Source organism: Saccharomyces kudriavzevii, assembly GCF_947243775.1.
Source record: "Saccharomyces kudriavzevii IFO 1802 strain IFO1802 genome assembly, chromosome: 9".
Taxonomy (NCBI): domain Eukaryota; kingdom Fungi; phylum Ascomycota; class Saccharomycetes; order Saccharomycetales; family Saccharomycetaceae; genus Saccharomyces; species Saccharomyces kudriavzevii.
The window spans coordinates 417,119-441,321 of NC_079280.1; the positions used below are offsets into that span (position 1 = coordinate 417,119).

A 24,203-nucleotide genomic window follows, 5' to 3' on the forward strand; every position below is an offset into this window, starting at 1 on the left:
TTGTCTCCTTTCATATTTTTTTTCCTAACACGATTGAAAAGGAAGGTATTTATTTCATTTATATATGTTACTGTTTCAGATTTTTTTATCCTAACCTGGCTTTGGCTTCTCCTATCTTATCAGACACCACTTATCAGCCTTCATTTGATTGGATTATATGCTACAACATCGTTTTAGTTTATTTGAAGGCTTCGTCAGACAATATACATTCAAGTTTTTTAGCTAATAATAAACAAGAGCTCTATAATTTACTTAAATCGATTGGCTTGGCATTTGGCTCAATAATTTCATCATATAGTAGAGTGGTCAAGAAATCGCTGAAAATTTTACCCGTGACCTCAGGAAGAAAATACTTAGCTGCCAATGAGAACTTGTTCCCCTCACCTAAGGGACTTGTTGAAGCTAATTTTCTAGTTTCCTCATCTAATATTTTGGCGGTCAGCTCTGGAGTCACCTTTTCACCAGTATCGCTTAGGGTGACACCGTGTTTAACCCATTGGTACAATTGACAACGCGATACTTCTGCGGTAGCCGCGTCTTCCATCAGGTGATTAATGGGGACACAACCAGATCCCCTCAACCAAGCTTCCATATATTGCAAACCAATATCTAAATTTACTCTAATTCCGTCAATTGTAACCTGTGCGTCTTGAATACTCGTATTTAATAAATCTGATGAGGCGACGTTTACATCTGGAATAAAGTATATTTGGTTTGCTGTACCCATATTGCTAAAGACTTCATTACAGATTGGAGCCAATGCAGGGTGTGCCACCCATGAACCGTCATGCCCATTTTTCATTTCTCTGATCTTATCAGTACGAACCTTGTTCATAGCAATCTCATTGGCCTTTGGATCGTCCTTGATAGGAATTTGTGCAGCCATGCCACCCATCGCATGGACGCCTCTACGGTGACATGTGTTGATCAATTTTTTAACGTAAGCATTCATAAAGGGTGAAGTCATAGTCACTAGATCTCTATTAGGCAAAACGTGTTCGGGCAAATTCCGTAATTTCTTGATCGTTGAAAATATGTAATCCCAGCGACCACAATTCAAACCACTGGAATGTTGTCTTATTTGATATATAATCTCCTCCATTTGGAAAGCTGCTGGTAAGGTTTCAATCAGCACAGTCGCTCTAATAGTGCCGCGGGCCATTCCGATAAAATCTTGGGCAACGCAAAATATGTCATTCCATAGTTTAACCTCCATGTGGTGTTCCATCTTTGGTAAGTAAAAGTAAGGGCCCTTACCAATCTTGACCAACTCTTTAGCGTTATGATAAAAGTATAAACCAAAATCAAAAACGGATGCACTGATTGGCTCATTATCTACATAAAGATGCTTCTCCACCATGTGCCAGCCTCGAGGTCTAACGATCAAAGTAGGCAATTTTGAAATGTCATCCTTCAATTTGTACTCCTTTCTTGAGGTCTTGAAGTCGATTTGATTTCTGATAGCATCGTAAAGATTAACTTGACCATATATCATGTTTTCCCAAGTTGGAGATGAAGAATCTTCGAAATCAGTCATGTACGTCGTCACTTCTGCGTTCAATGCGTTCACCAACATATTCCTCAATGGTGGGCCTGTGATCTCACTGGATCTGTTGATCAAACCAGGGGCAGGGATAGCTCCCTGCCAAGTCGGATCGTTTCTGATTTGTTCGGTTTCCGGTAAGAAATCAAGTCGATAGTCGCCAGAATCTATCCTAGACTGTAGATCGCTTCTATTAGCTAAAAGCTGTTTACGCCTTGAGTTGAAAGTCCTATGTAGCAAAACGATAAATTCCAAGGCGTCTTTAGTCAAAATATCAGCCACAGTAGTTCTAGAGGGCTCGAATCGAGCAGTTGTGTCAACGTCTGCATACAGCGCAGTGTTATCTAAACTTATCTTCACCATTGTTCTGTGTTCTTTGCAGTAATGAGCTGTTCACCAGTTAGTTACACATGGTGTTATATCAAATGGAGAATAATGGCCCCGTTTTATATTTATTGCGTCAGCCATGGCTGATAAATCCATTGTAGGTGCCATTTTTCCACGAGGTCCCTCGTCCAAGATAAGCCAAAGCCAATGCTGTTCAGTCTATGTGATAAGGAAGGCCAACGCAATTTTCCAAAATCCGCAATATTCTGCCGCACCGCACCTTTCAGCAAAATGTTCCATGTCGATTATCGTGAAGCAATGAAATTACTGATACAGACAAATTCATCTATTTACTTAAGCTACAATAACAGATTAGACGGTAATGCAAATGCCACTGTCGCCGTAGTGTTCTTCCACACAATCCCGCTCGGGCCTCTCCGGATCCAGACTTTCGTAAATCAAGACGGCAAAATCTAAATGCTCCTGCTCACCAAGCACTATCATGGGTGCATGCCAGATGCCCAGGCCATAGGTGACAGCCTGTCCGCCTAAACACGTAAAAGCTCTTAACGTAGACAGGTCCGGTTTATTTGCGATTTCTTTAGCCACTACTACCAAGTATGCTACTTCGGTGGACGCTCTCCCCATGGGTACAAACGTCTGAGAACTACACGGGTGCTTTTCAAGGACTTTAATCTTATGAGGAACCCCTTGAGGGGATTCTTGAAGAAATGCTCTCTTCAGGTGCGATTGTGGAAAGCAACGAAACAAGTTCCAATTAGGAACCTTACTACTCGACCCGTTCTCCACCGAACTCACTTGAAGTAACTTGATTGCTGTCCCCTGGTTCGCATCCTTCCTGAGGCTGTGAAGTCTAGAAATCTCTTCATCTGGTGAGATTATCGACCCGTATTCCCTGAAGGTTTCTATCGTCAACGGCTCTGCAATCAATGTCATCATCTTTGCCACGCAAATTTTCCGTTTCTACCAAGTATTTCTACCAAGATAAGGATCAACACCGATTGCATTCTCTTGCTGACCTATATATGTATATACACATGAACAGCCCACATGTCACCTTTTTATCTATCCAATCTATCCATCTATTTGCCAGATCCATCTTATCTTATCTGTCATCACTCTATTTCACGCAGCTTCACGCCAAAAAAAGACCTAGGTTTAATTCATAATTAGAATAGGTGTGCAACAGAAATTATCACTTAATAAAACATGAATCTAAAAACCAATAAGGGCTTCCAATAAACCCTAAAAGCAGCACATTTCTTTTTATTTTCGTGGAGAAAGATAAAAAACTCAACATTTTCAAATGGGTGAGTTCTAAACCAGAAAATACTGCCGCCGAAAGCCTTTAAAAGGACAACGGCGGTTGATCAACAGGTGCTCTTGGGGCTCGTAACACCAGATCCTGTTTCCCCCTTTATTGTGCATTTAAAGGCACTTATTGAAGGACCTTTTGGCGGATAGAACAATTCGTCATGCAGCAGAACAGCGAGTTTTTAACAGAAACACCTGGAAGCGACCCTCACATATCTCAATTGCATGGCAACAGCGTAATGGAATCACAGCTCTTGGACGATTTTCTACTGAATGGGTCTCCCATGTACCATGACGATAGCATGGCGCATATTAATATCGATGAGGCTGCTAATTTCCAAAATTTTATCAAGACAGACGGCGCTGACTCGCCCAATTTGTTGTCTTTTGAAGGAATCAGTAATAACACTCATGCTAACCAAAACGTGTCCACTCCCATAGAGGAAGAGATGGAAGGTGAGAATGGGTTTAAGGAAGAGGAAGAGGACGAACACGAAGAAAAGGCTTTCGAGGAAAGGGATTCGGGCAAGCCTACTCATGATGAGGTTGTGTTTGGTAGAAAAGAGGCGATTCGGTCTGTTTATATCAATCCTTTAGACTACCTTAAGGTGGGTGCGGCCGAACTGCCTTTGGAAATGGAGGTTTCAGGGTTGCCGCAGGTATCCAGAGTGGAAAATCAACTCAAATTGAAAGTGAAAATTACATCGGAGACTCCGCTGAGCCAAAATATGGTTTACTTACCTAGCGATTCCATTTCAAGGGAGAAATTTTACTTGAAGAAAAATATTGACCAGTTTTCGCATGACTTCAGGAAGAACCTGCTTTATATAAATGCATTTGTTCTTTGTGCCGTGAGCAACAGAACGACAAATGTTTGTACTAAATGTGTTAAGAGAGAACAAAGAAGAGCCGCTAGAAGAAAATCAGGTATCGCGGACAATCTACTATGGTGTAATAACATCAACAGAAGGTTGGTTGTCTTTAATAACAAGCAGGTGTTCCCCATAATGAAAACCTTCGATAATGTAAAGGAGTTCGAATTAACTACCAGATTAGTTTGTTACTGTAGACACCATAAGGCAAACAATGGGTTTGTTATATTGTTCACCATAACCGATTGGCGAAATGGGTTATTGGGTAAATTCACCACAACGCCCATCATGATTACAGATAGAAAGCCCGCAAACATGGACATCAATAAATTCAATAACACTACCACTGCCTCTAGAAGGCAATTAACAGAAGAGGAATCTACGACAGAATATTATTCAACGGATAATAACCAATTGAGCAGAGATGAAAACGTGCCATTTCAGTACACTTATCAACATAACCCATACGATAATGACGGTCAAGTGAATAATGTTCCATTGAAAGACAAAAACGTACCATTCCAATATTCCATCCCTCAACAATCGGACCTACTACAGAATAATAACTTATCACTAAATCTTTCTTTACCTAACCAGCATATCCCATCACCAACATCTATGAGTGAAGAGGGCTCAGAGTCATTTAACTATCATAATCGCGACAACGACAATCCAGTTCGTACCATCTCCTTAACCAATATCGAGCAACAAAGTCAATTGAATCAACGGAAGAGAGCGCGCAACAATTTGGAAAATGACATCGGCAAACCTCTGTTTAAGCATTCCTTCTCAAATTCATTCAGCCCTGCAAACAATACCATGAATCCATCTTTACATGCAATGCAAGATTTTTCAATGAAAAATAACAATAACAACAACAACACATTGCCATCAATTAATCGCGTTATACCTTCACAAGGCCCAATAAATGGTGGTATTGAAGTTACTTTATTAGGCTGCAACTTCAAAGATGGCCTTTCTGTCAAATTTGGTGCCAACCTTGCCCTTTCCACACAATGCTGGAGTGAGACTACAATCGTCACCTATCTTCCTCCCGCAGCCTATGCAGGTCAAGTGTTTGTCTCTATTACGGACACAAGTAATGAAAACAATGTCGATAATCTTCCTCAGGAAATTGAAATTAATGATAACAAAAAAGCCATATTCACTTACGTTGACGATACGGATAGACAACTGATTGAATTAGCTTTGCAAATTGTTGGGTTAAAGATGAATGGTAAATTAGAAGATGCAAGAAATATCGCCAAGAGAATTGTTGGCAACGATTCTCCTGATAGTGGTGCAAATAGTAATGGCTGCTCAAAGAGCACAGGACCATCACCGAATCAAAATGTTGCGAATATAAACACAAGTGTTCTTTACTCCGATGAAGTCTTGATACAAAAAGTTATCAAATCGTTAAACATCAATTCCAACATTTCCATATGTGATTCCTTAGGAAGAACTTTATTACATCTCGCATGCTTGAAAAATTATTCGAACCTGGTATTTACATTGATTAAAAAGGGTGCACGTGTTAATGATATCGATTCATTTGGGTTAACTCCATTACATTTTGCATGCATAAGCGGTGACCCTAAAATTATTAAAATGCTACTAAATTGTAAAGTCAATTATTTGCTGAGGGCGCATAATGGACTAACCGCAAAGGAAGTATTCATAGCAAACCACATGCGGTCAAAGGAAAGCAGGAAGAAAGAAGAAAAGAGAGATAATCACAAACTTGTCCATAATGATGCTTACATCAATGAAGTATTGTCATTATTTGAAGTATTCGAGAATGGAACACAATTTGCCGATAGTATGGAAACAGACAGTAATTGTTCAATCAGCAGGAAATACTCACAAACCAGTTTCAATTCAAGTCTGTTAGATAATGAATCTTTGAATGAAAACTTATTCGAAAATCAAAGCATGATAAATCCTACTCGCATGGAAATTCAACATCCTACGTTACAATTATTCGAGAATTCAAGTTATTCTGAATACGATCAAAGTGATTTTGAGGAGGACGGTGATGAAAATTTGTTTACTAACGACGAAGTTGAACTACTAGGGGTTGCACGCAAAACAGAGGAAAGGAAGCCTCTTGATATCGGGACTAACACCAATGAGATCGATGAGGAAAATGGCAGCACCTCTCTCTGGAATAGAGTTTTACATCGTATTAATGATGATTTACCGAAATATGAGGATCTATTCCCACTGTCTTGGGGAAAAGACGATAAATTAAAAGCCGTAAATCAAGGCACTATTATAGAGCAGTCATCATCCAACATTGAGAACTCTGAGAACTCAGAAGAAGAAGATTACGAGGAAGAAGAAGAGTTCTTGAAGAAACAGTTCAATAGATTTTTCCAAAACAAACAAAACTTCCAAAATGATAAGATGTTAATATTTTTTTGGATCCCCTTGACATTGATGCTTTTAACATGGTTCATCATGTATAAGTTTGGCAATGAAGATAGTTCCATCAATCATATAAGTGAATTGATCTCGGAATACTTGAGAATTGCATTAGCAAAGTTTTTGTTGGGAAATGAGAGAATGAAAACCGCATTTAGGTCGAAACTATCGAACCTGCAGACAACAAGAATGTTGAACGATCTAATAGTAAGTTAACCTTACTTTTTTAAGTATGTATATATACGTATATGTACATTGTAATGAAAAGATGACATACTCACAAGAACGAAGTGCAACTAAAAAAAAGAGAAGGAAAAGTTTAAAACGTAAAAATGTCGCCTGTAAACGGAATTTTCTTAACAAAACCTTATATATTTTTTATGTAACCTATAGTCTTGAAGATCTTCTGACACGAGCACAATGTCTATCGAATAGTTGCTTAGCTCTAACCCAAACAGGAGCGGTCTTTCTTTGAGGTAGTAGCTCTAGAGATGGCAGAAGGTCATGAGAGAAAAATTCCGAAGCTTCTCTTGGCAATAAAGAAGGCAAATGGTCGATAGAGATGACAGATAACTTAGGTCCGACGGTGGTGGGTACCAGCACAGTAGGTTTGTTGAATACGGTAGCCACTGTGTATATTGGGATAGGGTTGTGAGGGTTGGTGGTGTCGGCTGATACGTCTACTACAGTCCTTAGTCTTCTGTTAGGGTTATTTAGTTCCTGCATGGTGGTGAAAGGTGCAATTGGTTTTGACAGGTATATACAGTTGATGAAAATATCAGCTTGTGGAATCTCTTCGAAGGGACCACCACGGGAGGTTTCTTTCATATCCCATTTTAATATATTGCAGTCGGTAACACCGATTTTGTGCAAGAGATCAATGGCACCAGAGCCACATCTTCCTAAAGCACCGATGATCAAGACAGTTGGTTTTCTGGCACCCGTGGCTAAGGCCTCTTTATAGTCCCTGGTGACATCTTTGACCAACGCCTTTTCATTGGGGTATGGTGACACTGCGGGCAAATCTTCGTCGTCAGAATGTGTTTGCTTGAATGCCCAGTCTCTTACACCAAGTGCTGCACCAGCGAACCCAGCGTAGAATCCAAAGGCAGCAACTCTTCTACCTTGGTCATTTTCTAAAAATTCTAGATCGTATAAAGTACCGTGACCCTTGATGAACCTGGTAAGAACATCTTGCCATCCAGCCTGGTCTTTGTAACAGTGAGCAAACTGAATATGTTCGTGGACTAGGGGGAAAGTGTCGGTTTCAGGCATTTCCTTCAAACCTATGATGATTCTGTCACGTGGGGCGGTTTTCCATGAGCCGGCAGGCACTATAATGGCACCTGCTTTACGGTATTCGTTGATATTGAAAGTTGATTGAGTACTGTCTTCCACGTATATTTTGAAGTCCTTAGCAATCAGCTTCTTGACTGTAGTGGGTGTTAAGGCAGCACGGGCCTCTAGAGGCTTAGTTTCAGCTCTTAGATGTAAAGTGACGGCAGGCATATTTCGCAGGGGGGAGGGGGTGTGTGAAAAGAAGGTTTCTCGTTCTTTTCTTCTCCTGATGTAACGTAGTGAATGCCTATTGTGACCATGGAACATGCGCTTTTTATATATTTCATGGTGGTTTCTCGAGTGTCACTTTATGACTCTTTGTCGCTGAAATCGCGGAGGAATTTTACAGCTGGGAGCGGAATTCCATATTCCGCTGGAAAAATAATGACAAAAATGCGAAATATATAAATGTATAAGCGTCCTCTTGACTCATCGATTAGTATGTAACAGTATACATATACAAGCGCGTTGCTTAAGGCATAAAGTCCTTCAGAGCAGTATCATTGTAGCTCAAGTATTGGCCATTCACGCCATCGGGAATACCGTGTAGAGCCAATTTGGCGTAAACTGTTGCTGGCACAGAGCTATCCAGCAACTGATTCTTTTCCTTCAAACCTCTAAACATCTTTAATTGCTCCGCGCTCATCGAGGATGGGCCCACATTCTCCCGGATGTTGACTTGCATGTCTGTGTCCACAATGCCGGGTGCCACAGCAATGGCCTTGACCTGCTTTTCCTCGTTGGCCAAGGTCATGGCGAAGTGGTTCAAAGCGGCCTTCGAGGAGCCATACGCACCCCAACTGCTGAAGTACATGTTGCAGGCGTCGGAACTGACGAAGACGACGCTACCGTTAGTCTTCTTCAATTCGGGCAGCGCAATGCCAACCAGGGAAACGATGCTGAAGAAATTGATGTCGTACAACTTCCTCCATGCATTGACGTCAATTTCGTTGACGTTTTGCACGGGCTCTAAGACACCAGCATTGGCGACCAGCGAGTCGATCTTGCCGTGTCCCTTGACGGCGTCGCTAACCAACTGCTTCAATACGGAGTCGTCTGTAATATCGCCAACGACGTAGAAGAACCTGTCTCCATACGCCTCTTTCAACTTCTTCAACGGAGCCTCTGATCTGGCCACGCCGTACACGACTGTGTCCTTGTCCAAGCTGAAAAGAACGTCCACGATCGACTTACCGATACCTCTGGAAACACCAGTAACCAAGATGACTTTACCCATGTTTTTCCTGATCTGCTGCACTCTGCTATCAGAGATTTTGCCATCTTCCTCTTTCTTGTGCTTATATATATATACGCATGTTCTCTTGATTGCTCGAAAACACCGCGGAATCCCGTCGGCAATACTTTAATCCGGTTCTTGGCTTAGAACTAGCCGCACGAAAAAACTTGTCGCTCATCGCAGACCCTCTATTGAAAGCTAGGTAGCTAAAAACTATAACGCATATCTTTCCTTATATAGCGCACAGTTCCAGCGCTAGCCTTGCACGGGTCCCAGACGGTCGTCATTGTAACGGAGGTACTGGCCGTTCAAGGCATCGGGAATGCCTTTTAGGGCCAGCTGCGCTAGCACCGCTGCGGGGACCTTTGGGTCAAGCAGCATCGAATTCTTGTGCAATTGGGTAAATCTTTCCAGAGAATCGGGTGTCATGCCCTGTGGACCCAGCGTCTCCCTAATATCCCTTTGCATCTGTGTGTTCACGACGCCTGGGGCAATGCACACGGTGCGAACCTTGTCACTGGGCTCTTCGCTGGCGATGTCCATGGCCAAATGATTCAGTGCGGCTTTAGAGCAGCCGTACGCGGACCATCCATTGTATGGTTTCACACTGGCTCCAGAGCCGACAAAGACGATGTTGCTTACCAGAGGCGAGCTCTTCAATAGGGGTAGACACATCGTCACAAGGGTGACGATGCTGAAAAAGTTCACATCAAACAGTCGTTTCCACAGCTCGATGTCATGCTCGGAGCAGGACTGGGCAATGGACTTCACCGGCTCTAACACCCCTGCATTCGCAATGATGCTATCCAACCGGCCCTGCTTGTTCCGGATTTCTTCCACCAAAGCCTGCACCTGGGACCTGTCCGTGATATCGCAGGCACGGTACATGAATTTGTCTGCGCCGTATTCCCTTTGCAGAGACTGCAGACTAGCCTCTGTTCTTGCTACACCGTAAACAACGCATTCAGCGTCCCATTGGAAGACTGTTCTCACTAATTGCAGACCAATCCCGCGAGACGCACCAGTAATCAAAATGACTTTGCCCATATCTTTTCTTCAATGTCTCCATAAGCTGTGCCCCTTGCTGTTGCTTGTACGATACGACCCTTTTTTGCTACTTCCTCGTTCTTTCTATATTTTTAACCTCTTGACGAAAATGTCAAAGAGTGAAAAAATGAAGGAAAAAGGTTATTGAGGATAACGAGCTCCTTAATCTTGAAAGAGCAGTACCAATAACAAAGCTCAGCTCCTCCTCTATCCAAGCTGTCATCTCGTAAAGTATTCAAATTCATCATGTCAGAATTCTATAAGTTAGCTCCTATCGACAAGAAGGGTCAGCCTTTTCCTTTTGACCAATTAAAGGGCAAAGTGGTTCTCATTGTCAATGTCGCTTCTAAATGTGGGTTCACTCCTCAGTACAAAGAGCTGGAAGCCCTGTACAAAAGTTACAAGGATCAAGGGTTTACTATCATCGGGTTTCCATGCAACCAGTTTGGCCATCAAGAGCCAGGTTCCGATGAAGAAATTGCCCAGTTCTGTCAATTAAACTATGGCGTGACCTTCCCCATTATGAAAAAAACTGACGTTAATGGTGGTAACGAGGACCCCGTCTACAAATTTTTGAAGAGTCAAAAATCTGGTATGTTGGGACTGAGAGGTATCAAATGGAACTTTGAGAAATTCTTGATCGATAAAAAGGGTAAAGTCCACGAGAGGTACTCTTCACTAACCAAGCCCTCTTCGCTGTCCGAAACCATTGAGGAACTGTTGAAAGAAGTGGATTAGACAGAAACATACATAGCTAACCGCCTTTTCTTTTTATATTTTCAATGATATATACTCGCTACTATAACCTACCAATGTTTTGCATGTGTTTCGAACATAGTATACGTACATATAAATGTTAAAAAGTGTGGGAAACTACATAGCGTGAGAGCCGCACGAACACCATAAAGCTATTAAGCGAGACTTAGAACTTGCTACCCAAGGCACGTGCCTTTCCCTTGCTGACGGCATACGATTCCTCCGACGTTATGGTTTTTAACCATTTGGAAATCGCAGGATAGTCCTCAGGCGCAGCAAACTTTCTTTGAAAGGCCATTTGACAAGGGAAGGACATTAGGATATCAGCACCACTCAATCTTCCGTCAACCAAGTACCCATTATTTTTGGAAATTTCGCCCTCTACAAAGTCGAACTGGTTCTTCATCTCACCACTGGAGTAGGCTTGACTAATCTTGTCGGCTATTTTCCCCGCCAAATATGAAATGGGGAAGGGAATGCCGGAGTCCTTCACCTTTGACAGAACGAACTCGATCATCAGGGGCGGCTGCAATGAACCTTCCGCATAGAACAAATAGTAGTTGATTTGATCGGCAATATCAGAGTTTCCGCTCATTAAAACGTGAGAGTGATCAAAATGTTGCAACACATATTGGAATATGAAACCAGACTCGGCAAGTATCTTTTTCTTACCAGTCTCTCTGTCTTCAATTTCCAGCAACGGAGATCTCCCCAATGGATGAATTTTCTTTAATTCTGGAGGAGCACGGAAGTGGGCATCTCTTTTATAAGGGATGATTTCGTATTCAAGTTCCAAATGGTCTAGTAACCACAAAAGTCTGAATGCTCTGGATTGTTCCAACCAATGAACCCTAATGATAGGCGACGACATAATTGCTTTCTTGGTACACTTTCTTCATCCGATACCAAATTTTAGAAGAGAAATCAGTGACCGTTATATAGGGATTCAGCCTTATTTAACGCCGTCCTCTGGCCCCCAAATTTTCCACTATTATGAGGTGTGCGGGTACAAAATGAAAAATTATTAGTAATGGCCCGTAGTAGAAAAAGTGCGATTGTGATCATAATGACAAAGGGGCTTATCTACAAGCCTGCGAGCACCCTCTCGATGCTAGTAAATGCATGTGCTGTCGACGCTGGTTTGCGCTTTTGAGACAAGACAGTCTTGGAATTCTTGTCACCCCCAATATATGCGAAACCCAAGGTAAACCCCGTCATCAAGTCCCCATATGAACACCGTAGCCGACGAGAAGTGTAACAGCCATGCTTGGCGTCGTATTTCCACAGTCTGCCGTACTTGGAGGCAAACTTACACCTGTGAGTTCTTGGCAGAATTCTTATTGTATGGACAAAAATATTGCGCAGCGCACCCTAATTTCTCGAGCTTTCAGACAAAGTCTTGTCTTACCTTGAAAGCAAAATCAGATTATACATTATGCAACTATGTGGCAATTTGAGCCCTCAGCAAGGGCGTCAGGATGAAAAGCTACTTTAAACTGTTCAGGCAATAAACGTTTGCACGACCGTCGGCATATTCGTGCCGTGCCACCTGGACTGCGTCGCAATATCACAAGAGAACGCAGACAGAACTGCAATTTTGATTACTTCTTCGTAGCTCACACGAAAAAACGTAATTAATAAAGAGCTAATAACTTTTTGGCCTGGCACTATGGATAGCGTATGCAAAAGTTGGCAGATTAAAAACTACGTCAGAATCAACAGGCAGTCATTATGCATCAACATGTTGTAGATAATACATTGTAAAAGTACCCGTACTGCAATAACCATCAGATCTGCTGTGCCTTGGCGCCGCGTTACTCGAAACTGGCAGACGTTGTATGTAAGCGTGTGCCCAGGGAAATCCGGGCTAAAATGTTCAATCTCTACCCGCAGATGCATGAGCCAGAGTTTCAAAGGCTTGCATGCAGCGGCTATATGAGCGCTTCATATGCTTTGGCAACATCTCGAGTTCACAAAACCCAACTGTTTTAGCCTTGGCCTTAAGACTATGAAAACCGGTGACTACCAAACGCCATCCTTGACTCAAATGAAATGAATAACCATGCTAAGATTAGAAAACGGAAGTGCGCATAAAGCTTTGCCTTGATCAGTGTAGGGAAAGCATATGGGATCAGAAAATACAGCGCAATTACCAGATCCTCGCTATTGCAGTAAAAGTAATGAGTTGTGATTTCCAACGAGAACCTCCAGCTCTTGCAATTATGCCGGTTGAAAATCACTGCATATACTACTGCACCTGCGAATGTACTTCCCCGCGTTTTAAACATGGGACCATCCATTGGTCCAAAAAGGCTGATGCTAACCGGATATCGAGATTATATACTAGTCCTTCTCAACTATCTAGCATATTTAGAACCCTAGAGTAGGCGGAAGGTTACGAGCGAATGGGGCCGATGGATCATCAGTGCGAGAAACATGTGCGAACAGAACAGAATGACGCCTGTGTTCATCAGAAGACAAGTGAACAGATCAGTCTTGATAAACCTCCATTATTTTGAGTACGGATACGATCAAGAAATAATTGTGGAGGACTACATATGTAATATACAAAGCCGTTTGTCACTGGTTAGCGTAATGAGTCAAACAGTTGCCGCTAAGGCTGGATTTCAGAAGTAAAGGCGTTCTGAGACCGTTTGATGTGTCCTTTTTCAATTTGGCACGGGATGGGTAAGGCCAAGATACTGAAAACCTTGCACTTTGCAACTGTACCAGCTGAGACAAGAGTAGCTGAAACAAGAATTCTTGGGCCTACTAATTAGTTCATGCGGCAAATATATCCGTTCCAATTTCAAGAGTTGAGGCAAAGTTGAAAGGCAGTGGAGAAAACGCAGTTACCTTTACCGCCCACCAAAAAATGTGTAATATCTCCACTTTAGATAGACGCAACATTGAACGGGCTGAGAAGGCCAACAAGGAAAACCTGGATGATTTGTAAGAGGATTCCTTCGGAGAATTTTCCAAGGACAAAACTAGATTTGAGAACAGAAGGTACCGCAAACACGTTTTCAGGACATACCTCTATTCTGGCAATTTTGAGGCTCGTAATAATAATACTTTTATTAGAGCTTAGAGAGATTATTGCACCTGTTTGTTTACATTACCAATAACGATATAACAACCTCGGTGTCCGGACAGGAGGTCCGCGGGGCGGACAACCTTGAAACAATAGTGTTGTACGCTTACTTCTCGAAGAAAGATAAGCATGTCAACTGAAAAATGACAGCATTTGCCACTGTATCGTAGTACAAAGCCAGGAGGGCAGAAGCTTCAATGGTGCTACTGACATGAAGGCACGCATACCGAACCTATCTGTAACAACTGCGTTGACGTCAAGAATGAGTCTATGATACGAAACGGCGTCATCGAAGAAAGTTTGTTTTTGCCTGATTATAAACTAGGTTTAAGGTACCTCTCATTTTAAGTTTACAGAATTCTTCTAGAAAAAATAATTAAAAAAAAGAAACGTTGCCTAAATAAGCTGGAAAGGCCCCAGGCAAGGAGGGACCATGAACTTAAATTTTTTACTTTGCGTCTCAATAAAAGTGGCATGACGCGAAGGATCATCGGGTGCCTGCGGTTTTTTTTTAGAGATTGACGTAACAGTTGACCCAGGTACGAGATGGGCCACGAACGAAACTGCTGCTACTCACGACATATTCGGCCGACTAAAGGAAAAGGATCGCATAAAATTCGCCAGGATTGCAACGAGTAACCCGAACAGCGTACGACTTCTTTTTTCTGTTGTCAAGGCAAATTGGGGCGATGCAATTGCATTGAAGCTTTGTTGTATGCCTCACGAGATGGTACGGGTGAGCCAAAGCATTTTTTTTCCATTTCCTCGGAAGTATCTCCAGGATTAACTGCAAACTCTTTTTTGCCAAAGCGATATTATAATTGTTCATACTAGGAGAGTGAGATTTGAATGTGAAAAGCCAGCAAAAAGCGCACATTAGTGGCACTATATGCATACTTATGAAGACCTTCAGAAAAAGTGTTCTGTTCGATGAACCGACTTCTTGAATTCAGCTCACCATCACTTTTCCGATCTCGCTGTTTATGGGAAAACCTGCTGTCAACAAAAGGAGATAGTAAGACCATTCAATCACAAAAAACCCATTTTTTTGGCATGGCCCTTGCAATTATGGCGTCTTTACTAATTTTGCGCTACAAGTGTATATAAAATCGCGAACAGAATTCACCATATTCACGAAATATGAGAAGGAATCGGGAATTTGATGCTTATGACTTATATCATCTCACCTGACTATGCCGAAGAAAAAGTCATACCACCTGGATCTCATGTTTATGATGTCTGTATCTTACGGACCTTTGGATTCATTTCTAATGCAGCTCATATCTTTTAGAATTCCTTAGTATCAAAAAACTATAACATGGGGACATAAATACCAAGACGTCAGAACATTAGGAATCGTATAATATCCACCATATCGGCTTGCATATGCCATTGAAACTCCTGAAAAGTCTCCATAGTCCATCAATATTAACTTAAATGTGAATTCGATCGGGAAATGCCCTCAACGGCAACTAAATTGCTGAAATTGACATTGCGTAAATCGAATTCAAAGCTAAAGTTAATTTAAATATCCAATCACGCATTACCTTACTGTACCCATAATTCTAGATCAGTAACTTTTGAGAATACAATTGGATTTGTGACATTGTCTGCTGCCTCGAATAAAGTTAGGTTCATTGAAAAAAAGGACTATTTGGCCGCAACGTAATACTTCCAAAAGTTTATTAGTCCGTTGTCGATTTTTTACGAGTTAGCAACGCTAGACTTATTTACGGATGACCTTGGGATAAAGCACAATCTCGGATTACAATTTCGCTAAAATATGAGGTGCTAAATTGTGAGAGAATAGTATGATAGCACAGAATGAGCCAAAGAAAAATAATGAAATTCGTGGGAGCTTCTCATTTCGTGAAACACACAGCTCGAGAGAAGCTACTGTAAGAGTAATATCAACATTGAGGCAGTTTTTTCGAATCCTATGAAATAAAAGGGTATTTATTGAACAATTAAGCCTAAAGAGCTAGACAATAGCTGACTGCACATCTACGAAAGTTTTCTGGAAACAGCAGAAGTCCACATAATCTTAAACTGCTCAAGCTGGACTGTGAAATTTCACCCGTAATATTTGTAAACGTAGGCAGGACATTCGACTGTCGCAATACTCACTTATTACTCTGCGCGGCCCCCTTTGGAAATGCCTAGTTCAGTATCATCCCAAAGGACATTAAGAAAGTCTGGTAAAGAGTTCGAAGTTACAAAATTTTCGAGACTTCCAAAATCCATGCCAATGGGAAATCCAGGGTTACTGACTGGAAACCCCCAATAGTTTGCGGCATTGTCGTTTTTTCCCTGTACGCCTATAACCTTGTTATTTACAAGATCACCCATATCTCTATCAAGAATATTGAGAATTTCTTGACGAAAACTCGACTCTTTGTGATTGCCTATTATGTTTTTGTACCAAATGCATTCAATATTCAGCACTGCTTGACCAATATCTGAGCATCCCTGACCAAATTCTTCTAACTCGTGTAATAGCAACTCGTTAGAGGTTTCTTGCGATCGCGTGTATACCTGGCAGCAAATGCGAGTTAGAATGAAGGACATCGTTGTCCCAGTTTTTAACTTTCTGTAAAATGCGTTATTGCCCTTGAGGTCAATGATATCAAAACTCATCAGCACATCATTGAACAGACCAATTACACCACACATTAAAGATAAATAGTAAACGGGGGTTTTTCTGGGATTCTCGATGAAGTATGAAGTAATGCTCATTAAGATCACATATACAAACCACGAACACTTAATAATATGGGATGTATCTCTCGACTTGATGGTTTCCGTTAAGATATCTACAGAAGTTTCAAAAGTTTGAGTCCTTGTTTGCTTTATGCATATATCGAGAGCGGCCTTCTCGCTTGATTGTAAAAGGTTCTGGATCCTCAAAATCAAACTTTCCATTCCCTGAAAGCAACAAACTTTGGCAAATCCAAAATGTGTGTATAATTCAAATATGTACGTATTTTCAGAATGATGCTTAAGGAAAGGAATTATTTTATCTTGTACGCGCTGAAAAATTCTATTTATCTCCAAAAACTCTACCTTAAGCTGTCGCGCAGTCCCATTCAGATCTTTCGTATCAGGCATTGCAAATAATCTGTAGTCTGTAAATTTCCGATTATAAAGCAACCCAGAAAATACCATCGTAATGATTTTTGTCAACAGAATATAACCAAAAGAAACACAAATATCAAGTTTGACTGGGTCGAGTTCGACTAGATCTATCAAAGTAAAACAGTCCATCGAGTCATCTACTCCCAGTCCGATCACCTGTTTGGGGAAGAGACAAGATGTCATTTCATCTGGGATCAGTGGCTGCTTGCCGGTGGCTAACATAAACCATCTATCCCACCAATAGCAATCCCACCATAACTTACGATTCTCTTCTGCAGTCTCCTCTTCTTGGCCAATGTAGTATTCCCAACGGTTTAAACCGGCGTCTAAGCTTCGCCTGGACATTGTGCAAATAATCCTTCCCAAAACGAAGTAATCATCAATCCAATATCTATGTTTCATCAACGAGACCAAACCTTTCAGAATAGTCAAATCATGCATTGCTGAGAATATCGATCTCTCGAAATATTCTACACAAAGGCAAAAAATCAACTCATCTTGCTCTAGAAAATTTTTCAAAGATAAAGAGTTTGAACTTGCACGATCGAGAGTCTTGTGATGTTTTTCCATAAGAAGGACTCCGTACATCAACCAGTCTGTCGGTTTGTCGAATTTGATACTTTGAGAGGTGTTCGCGTTATCTTTGACATCACTTGATATGCCTGACATGATGTGCTGAATTAGAACATCGTTGCCGCATTGAAGTCCGTTTAACTTTGCATAATAATCTAGAGGAGGCATCGATGTCACCTTGGGACTATTATGACTGGCGGAGCTAGCGTCAAGAAACTTCAAAATCAAGTAGACCGTCTCTCTCGTACCCCTATCATCCGAGCATGAAATCAACTTTTTGGTTATCCAACTAATACCTGTGGAAGTAAAGTATAACAGCGGCGAATAGACTCCAAAATATACACTAACATTTTGTGCAGTATTACTTTCAAAGGCATTGGAAAATCTGTTCAAAAACTTGGACTGCTTCCCGAGGATCTCTGATTCTAACGATCTCGTCCCATTATAAGAACTGATTTTATCGTTGTCTAGATTAACGTACAACTGAGGCTGTATTTTTTCAAGCTCGGAGCAGATAATGCTTAAGTCCATCTGTAAAGATGCTGGCGCTCCCGTAGACGATTGAGTTTTCAACTTTGCTACAGTACTTTTAACACTATCCAAATCATCGCTGAGGCTGCCGGCGTATTTAAAAAAAGCATCGAGAGGTTCACAAGGTTGGTTCTTATACGTGCATTTCGATCGGGACCCTGCACAGCCAAAACATGGCTTTTTACTGTCACATTTTATCTTTTTTCTGTGGCACCTTTCACAGGCTTTGGACACCCTCGAATTTTGCCTTACTAGTTCCTTTTTCGCCGCCATTTCATTAACAGACGAATCGCGCACTTTGAGCGATATCTTACTGAAGAGATCGATTAAGATAAAGTTTGCAATTATTCAGATATAGTATGAACAAGGAATTTTTCGCACTTGCAGCAATTATAATTCAAATGTTACCCAGCCTTATAAGCACCTTTTACCCCGATAATCGATTTTCTTCTGAACTAGTGCGAAGTTTCCGAAACAGATATTCTTCTGGAGTGTCTTTAATTACTGACCATAGACTTTGTCGAATTATCGATAAACTTATTAGTTCATATACATTGTATCGACCTCGCACCGACTTGAAGGTAGTAGCAGGCCTCAAGTAAAAGTCCAGGGCGATATGGGCTGTGCAGAAGAAGCAGCTTTATTACTGTATGCTGCTAGCTATCAATCTTTTAATGGTTTCTACTGAAATAAATGTTGCAGCTACTATGTCTCTTCAATTGCTTTATGTCGCGCCTCGCTTTTCATTAAGGCTGAGCCATCGCATCGCATTGTGTGGTTTCGCGCATGTTCAAGGTTTTCAGCCTTGTTTTCGTGCGCCGCGGCAAGGAACTTTTTCTTTATACAATGTGAGGTGTCTTTTTGCCAATGCCGCGGCAAGAACTCAATGCTGGCCACAATAGATCCTCCGCCATTTCTACCAAATGCAGTTTATTTCATCAAATGCCAAGAAATCAAAAAGAATGTATATAAAAGCACCTACCGAAACATCACATCTAAATTCTTGCCTCTTGCATATCAATGTTAAAATATCAGGCTGAGATAAGCGGTTCATACAGCTCTCTGATAGATCTTTTGCTGTATCCTAACATTCAATAATGGCTACTGACTCCGACTTCGTTCTTTACCATTATACGCCCAGCAAGGTTGCTGCGATTATATTCATCGTGCTCTTTGCTCTAATGACGATTGTCTATGCTGTACAAAGTATATATGCTGCAAGGAAGGCTTCCAGAATACTTAGATTAAACCCGTTTGAACAAGTGGACGATAAAACTGATGTTTTCAGGGATGATTATTACAAAAAATTCAAAATCTCATCGACAGCCTGTGTGTTTATACCTCTTTTCGTTGGTTTTATCATGGAGATTGTTGGATATGTCGGCAGAGCATTATCCAGTTCCGATCCTACAAAAATAACACCATATATCATCCAATCCCTTCTTTTATTGGTTGCTCCAGCACTAATCGCGGCCACAATTTACATGGTTTTTGGGAGATTATTACACGTCATGAGATGCCAGTCCTTGATGCTAATCTCCGCACGTTTCGGTACGACATTTTTTGTCGTTGGTGATGTGTTCAGCTTCTTTTTACAAGCCGCAGGCGGTGGGCTGATGTCAAAGAAAGGATCGACAAAGACTGGCTCAAATCTCATAACTGCCGGTCTTATTGTACAGATAGTATTTTTTGGATTTTTCATTATTAATGAAATAAGATTTTCAGTTAGTGTCAGAAGGAAGTGCATCTTCTATGGCGATATTTCCAGAAAATGGTTCATTGTAAATGCTTCCTTATTATTAAGCAGTGTGTTGATTTTATTACGTTCTATTGTCAGAGTCGTTGAATTTATTCAAGGATTCGATGGTTTTATTATTTCCCACGAGTATTTCATATATGTCTTCGATGCAGTGCCGATGCTGCTGGTGATCATAGCTTTTTGTGTGGGTTCCTTCTACGGCAACATATTTGATGTGATAGCAGAATGTCAAACTTTAACTACTACAGACTCTGCCTAAGGGATTGTAAACACAACTAAGTAAACCTTTATCATATTTTATTTTAGATAGACATCAGTCGAGTATTAGAAATACAACATCTCTCGTGCTCATTATTTTATAGCTATTGAGCGGATCGGATCACCCACTGTTAATCACATAGTATTTCATTGTTACTACCACGGCTCATCAGTTGAGCAGCCCAATATTTTTGAATATGACATTAAACGCATTGTGACAGGTATCCAAACCTACAGGATAGCACAAAAGTAATGCCATACAAGGTTCATACACTCTCAAACCGTAGCAGTGACTTGCAGCCTCAAGTATGTATCAATTAGTCATGAGGAATATCAAAACGTTAGAATACTGTAAAAACATTAGTAATCAGACAGTTCGACGGGCTGTAGTAAGTTACCAATAGATAAAAACCAAATTTAGAACCTGCCACGGTAAATAATCTCCGAAATGGAGAAAAAATAACGTGATCAAAGCTACCAGTAACAAACATTAGCTCATTAGTAATAAAAAAACTCAAAATATCACAGCATGTACCAAAGAGTGCAGAGAGAACAAACTAAAGCATTCGCTATTAATCAACCTAAAAATATAGGTGCAACAGATTTTACCAATCGTGTCAAAGTGGTTTTGAGGTTTCGTTTTTTGACTGATTTTTAGACATCAAGGCTTGTAACAATCAGAATTGCCGTATTATAGATCGATGGACCTATATATTGTGCGGTTTCTCACAGTTTTGTTGTTCAACTGATTGTATGGCCTCATACATGACTACTTTAATATCAAGCCGTTTTTAACCATTTATTTCATTATTCATTATTTCATTGGCTATTGCGCTAGCTGCTCCCCGGTAACCATTTATTAAGATCCTATATCGATATCCACACAAAGTGAATCTTGTGCCCATATTTGAGGAGATCAAAAAATTCCGAAGACATTGGAAGTAGCCAGGCAAGATTTCCAGCAAAAAAAGTTTGAAAGCGACAAAAATGGTATGCCCATTTCATAATTGCAATGAGGGAAAAGAAAATCCTATTCTCGGAACCTTAAAGAAAATTATTGTAGAGAATAGTGTTTGCACAATTGATCTCAGGTAATCTAACCAAGAATTGCAGAGAAGGAAAGGGAATTTACTGCCAAGCACAACAATATGCTCTCACAATAACAGAAAAAAAAGGAAACCGAAAAAAAGAAAAACATTCTTTTGCGTAGACTGCGGGCTGCCTCCCAAAATCACTAGCAAAGGTAATCTTCTGCCAGTATAACGATTGGTTTTCCAAAAAAGTGGCTAACCAGTAGCCATAGATTTAACCACCGTTTATTCACTGGCTGTTAGCCTATTACTTCAGTTGTAAAGACCAATTTTTTTTTCTGTATAGCCGGGAAATCTTGCCAGGGGTATTAGTTCGGTTGATACGCAGTCAATTAACTTAGTTTAACTTTCAGGGCCACCAAGGGGCGCATGTCGGACTTAAAATCTAAAGCACAAAATATGAACGGTGGGGGTGGGGTATGCGTTTTCGTGTGCGTGGGGTAGCCGGAATCATCTGCACAGGCACCAAGGCACCAAGGCACAAGAAGGCGTGGGGTGACTTTACTGTGCACAGTTTTGTCGGCAGGCTGTCCTCTGAGTTTTAATGCTGCCTAGTCCAATATGACGTAAACATTCGAAGAAAATATTAGATAATAATATCCCTGACTGCCGTCTAAGACTGGAAAGAACCCAATGAAAGGAGACCAGTCTTTAAATCCGGTTCTCCCTGAATGCGTGAAAAAATAAGACTGCTGTTCGATCGAAATTTATTGTCTCGATGGAGTGAGACTGCCGCTTCATCCCCCCCGAACAATTGGCATTAACGAAAGGTATAAAAAGGAAGGTAGCACAAACTTATTTCAGGTTGAATTAATCTTCCTTTTGAGATAGATCAAAGGATAATAAAACAAGAAACAAAAAGAACAACAAAAAAAAAAATATGTCTAGCTCGCAATTTTCTGTTGAGAGCGATACAAACATTCGAGATGCTTCCAATGATGACGTTCATGTGGCACCACCTGTAGAGAAGGAGTGGTCGGACGACCTTGATGAAAACGAGGTCCTGAATATAGGGCAACTGGAAGCCCCAAAGAGAGGTTTTCTGGGCTATCTTACCATCTACCTACTGTGTATTCCTATATCTTTCGGGGGGTTTCTACCTGGCTGGGATAGTGGTATTACCGCAGGCTTCATCAACATGGACAATTTCAAAATGAACTTCGGATCCTACAAGCACAGCACTGGAGAGTATTATTTGAGCAACGTGCGTATGGGTCTTCTTGTAGCAATGTTTAGTATTGGGTGTGCCATAGGGGGCCTTATTTTTGCCCAACTGGCCGACAGAATAGGCAGAAGGTTAGCAATTGTGATCGTGGTGTTGGTGTATATGATCGGTGCTATTATCCAGATTAGTTCAAGCCACAAATGGTACCAATACTTTGTTGGTAAGATTATTTATGGTCTCGGTGCTGGTGGTTGTTCGGTGTTGTGTCCGATGCTTCTGTCTGAAATAGCTCCCAAGGACCTAAGAGGTGGGCTTATCTCGTTGTATCAACTGAACATGACCTTTGGTATCTTCCTAGGTTACTGTAGTGTTTATGGGACAAGAAAATACGATAACACCGCACAATGGAGGGTGCCTCTTGGGCTATGCTTCTTGTGGGCTCTGATTATCATCATTGGTATGTTATTAGTTCCAGAGTCACCAAGATATCTGATTGAACGTGAAAAACATGAGGAAGCACGTGCTTCCATTGCCAAGATCAACAAGGTTTCAGCAGAAGATCCATGGGTACATGGAGAGGCAGAAGCAATTATTGCTGGTGTGCTTGCCCAAAGGGAGCTAGGGGAAGCCTCATGGAAAGAGCTTTTCTCAGTGAAAACCAAAGTGCTTCAGCGTTTGATTACCGGGATACTTATACAGACCTTCCTGCAACTTACCGGTGAGAACTACTTTTTCTTCTACGGAACTACCATTTTCAAATCAGTCGGGCTTACTGATGGTTTCGAGACCTCAATCGTCCTGGGTACAGTGAATTTCTTTTCCACTATTATTGCCGTTATGGTCGTGGACAAAATTGGTCGTCGTAAGTGTCTGCTATTCGGGGCAGCTGGGATGATGGCGTGTATGGTCATTTTCGCAAGTATCGGTGTGAAATGTCTTTACCCACACGGTGAGGATGCTCCTTCTTCGAAGGGTGCAGGTAATGCTATGATTGTGTTTACCTGTTTCTACATATTCTGCTTTGCAAGTACATGGGCTCCTGTTGCTTATATTGTGGTTGCCGAGTCGTTCCCTTCGAAGGTCAAGTCTAGAGCTATGTCGATTTCGACTGCCTTTAACTGGCTATGGCAATTTTTGATTGGTTTCTTCACACCATTTATTACCGGATCTATCCATTTCTACTATGGTTATGTGTTTGTGGGCTGCTTGGTTGCTATGTTTTTGTATGTTTTCTTTTTCTTACCAGAAACAATTGGGTTATCCCTAGAGGAGATTCAACTATTGTATGAGGACGGTGTGAAACCATGGAAATCTGCATCTTGGGTGCCACCTTCAAGGAGAGGAAGCTCTTCCGAAGAAGTTGAGACTCAGAAGAAGGACTGGAGGAAATTTTTGAAGTTCTCGAAGAGTTCTGATTGATCTTTGGGTGCATATGTTTGTCTTGCGAGGGCAACATTGTATATTATATCTTACATAAAAATATGTTACTTTAATTTTCACGAATTTATGAAGAGCCTTGGAGATTTATGCTCATGCATATATATCTGTATCACGAAGAAGTTCTCAACTGATATAACGTAGTGCGCACTTCTTTTCTTTTTCATCAATGGAAGCGGAGAACTATATTGCTGGAAACATAAACGGCGATGCCAATGGCGATGGTGATGGCTACACAAGACGGAAGTTCTTGAGTACTTACTAAATGAAGAGTGCAT

The 24,203-nt window shown here is 41.2% G+C and overlaps 11 protein-coding genes across 11 annotated transcripts; 4 read left to right on the forward strand and 7 right to left on the reverse strand.

Moving 5' to 3' along the window:
• Positions 1 to 241: 241 nt before the first annotated feature.
• Positions 242 to 1,906, reverse strand: DAL7 (malate synthase DAL7; the record flags this gene model as incomplete). The annotated part of the gene is made up of 1 exon (XM_056228812.1): positions 242 to 1,906. The coding sequence occupies one exon, from the start codon at positions 1,904 to 1,906 to the stop codon at positions 242 to 244; it is 1,665 nt and encodes a 554-aa protein (XP_056088497.1).
• A 336-nt stretch (positions 1,907 to 2,242) lies between these two features.
• DAL3 (ureidoglycolate hydrolase) lies at positions 2,243 to 2,830 on the reverse strand (the record flags this gene model as incomplete). The annotated part of the gene is made up of 1 exon (XM_056228813.1): positions 2,243 to 2,830. The coding sequence occupies one exon, from the start codon at positions 2,828 to 2,830 to the stop codon at positions 2,243 to 2,245; it is 588 nt and encodes a 195-aa protein (XP_056088498.1).
• Positions 2,831 to 3,366: 536 nt separating this feature from the next.
• On the forward strand, positions 3,367 to 6,720 carry MGA2 (Mga2p; the record flags this gene model as incomplete). The annotated part of the gene is made up of 1 exon (XM_056228815.1): positions 3,367 to 6,720. One exon carries the CDS (start codon positions 3,367 to 3,369, stop codon positions 6,718 to 6,720), a length of 3,354 nt encoding a protein of 1,117 aa, XP_056088499.1.
• A 171-nt stretch (positions 6,721 to 6,891) lies between these two features.
• Positions 6,892 to 8,109, reverse strand: LYS1 (saccharopine dehydrogenase (NAD+, L-lysine-forming); the record flags this gene model as incomplete). Its single annotated transcript, XM_056228816.1, has 1 exon — positions 6,892 to 8,109. One exon carries the CDS (start codon positions 8,107 to 8,109, stop codon positions 6,892 to 6,894), a length of 1,218 nt encoding a protein of 405 aa, XP_056088500.1.
• A 205-nt stretch (positions 8,110 to 8,314) lies between these two features.
• Positions 8,315 to 9,079, reverse strand: NRE1 (sepiapterin reductase family protein; the record flags this gene model as incomplete). Its single annotated transcript, XM_056228817.1, has 1 exon — positions 8,315 to 9,079. One exon carries the CDS (start codon positions 9,077 to 9,079, stop codon positions 8,315 to 8,317), a length of 765 nt encoding a protein of 254 aa, XP_056088501.1.
• Positions 9,080 to 9,334: 255 nt separating this feature from the next.
• Positions 9,335 to 10,126, reverse strand: IRC24 (sepiapterin reductase family protein IRC24; the record flags this gene model as incomplete). The annotated part of the gene is made up of 1 exon (XM_056228818.1): positions 9,335 to 10,126. One exon carries the CDS (start codon positions 10,124 to 10,126, stop codon positions 9,335 to 9,337), a length of 792 nt encoding a protein of 263 aa, XP_056088502.1.
• A 246-nt stretch (positions 10,127 to 10,372) lies between these two features.
• Positions 10,373 to 10,864, forward strand: HYR1 (peroxiredoxin HYR1; the record flags this gene model as incomplete). Its single annotated transcript, XM_056228819.1, has 1 exon — positions 10,373 to 10,864. The coding sequence occupies one exon, from the start codon at positions 10,373 to 10,375 to the stop codon at positions 10,862 to 10,864; it is 492 nt and encodes a 163-aa protein (XP_056088503.1).
• Positions 10,865 to 11,048: 184 nt separating this feature from the next.
• Positions 11,049 to 11,753, reverse strand: GTT1 (bifunctional glutathione transferase/peroxidase; the record flags this gene model as incomplete). Its single annotated transcript, XM_056228820.1, has 1 exon — positions 11,049 to 11,753. One exon carries the CDS (start codon positions 11,751 to 11,753, stop codon positions 11,049 to 11,051), a length of 705 nt encoding a protein of 234 aa, XP_056088504.1.
• A 4,353-nt stretch (positions 11,754 to 16,106) lies between these two features.
• Positions 16,107 to 18,215, reverse strand: SKDI09G2030 (uncharacterized protein; the record flags this gene model as incomplete). Its single annotated transcript, XM_056228821.1, has 1 exon — positions 16,107 to 18,215. One exon carries the CDS (start codon positions 18,213 to 18,215, stop codon positions 16,107 to 16,109), a length of 2,109 nt encoding a protein of 702 aa, XP_056088505.1.
• A 1,097-nt stretch (positions 18,216 to 19,312) lies between these two features.
• SKDI09G2040 (RTA1 domain-containing protein) lies at positions 19,313 to 20,233 on the forward strand (the record flags this gene model as incomplete). Its single annotated transcript, XM_056228822.1, has 1 exon — positions 19,313 to 20,233. One exon carries the CDS (start codon positions 19,313 to 19,315, stop codon positions 20,231 to 20,233), a length of 921 nt encoding a protein of 306 aa, XP_056088506.1.
• A 1,970-nt stretch (positions 20,234 to 22,203) lies between these two features.
• Positions 22,204 to 23,907, forward strand: SKDI09G2050 (sugar porter family MFS transporter; the record flags this gene model as incomplete). The annotated part of the gene is made up of 1 exon (XM_056228823.1): positions 22,204 to 23,907. One exon carries the CDS (start codon positions 22,204 to 22,206, stop codon positions 23,905 to 23,907), a length of 1,704 nt encoding a protein of 567 aa, XP_056088507.1.
• Positions 23,908 to 24,203: the final 296 nt, after the last annotated feature.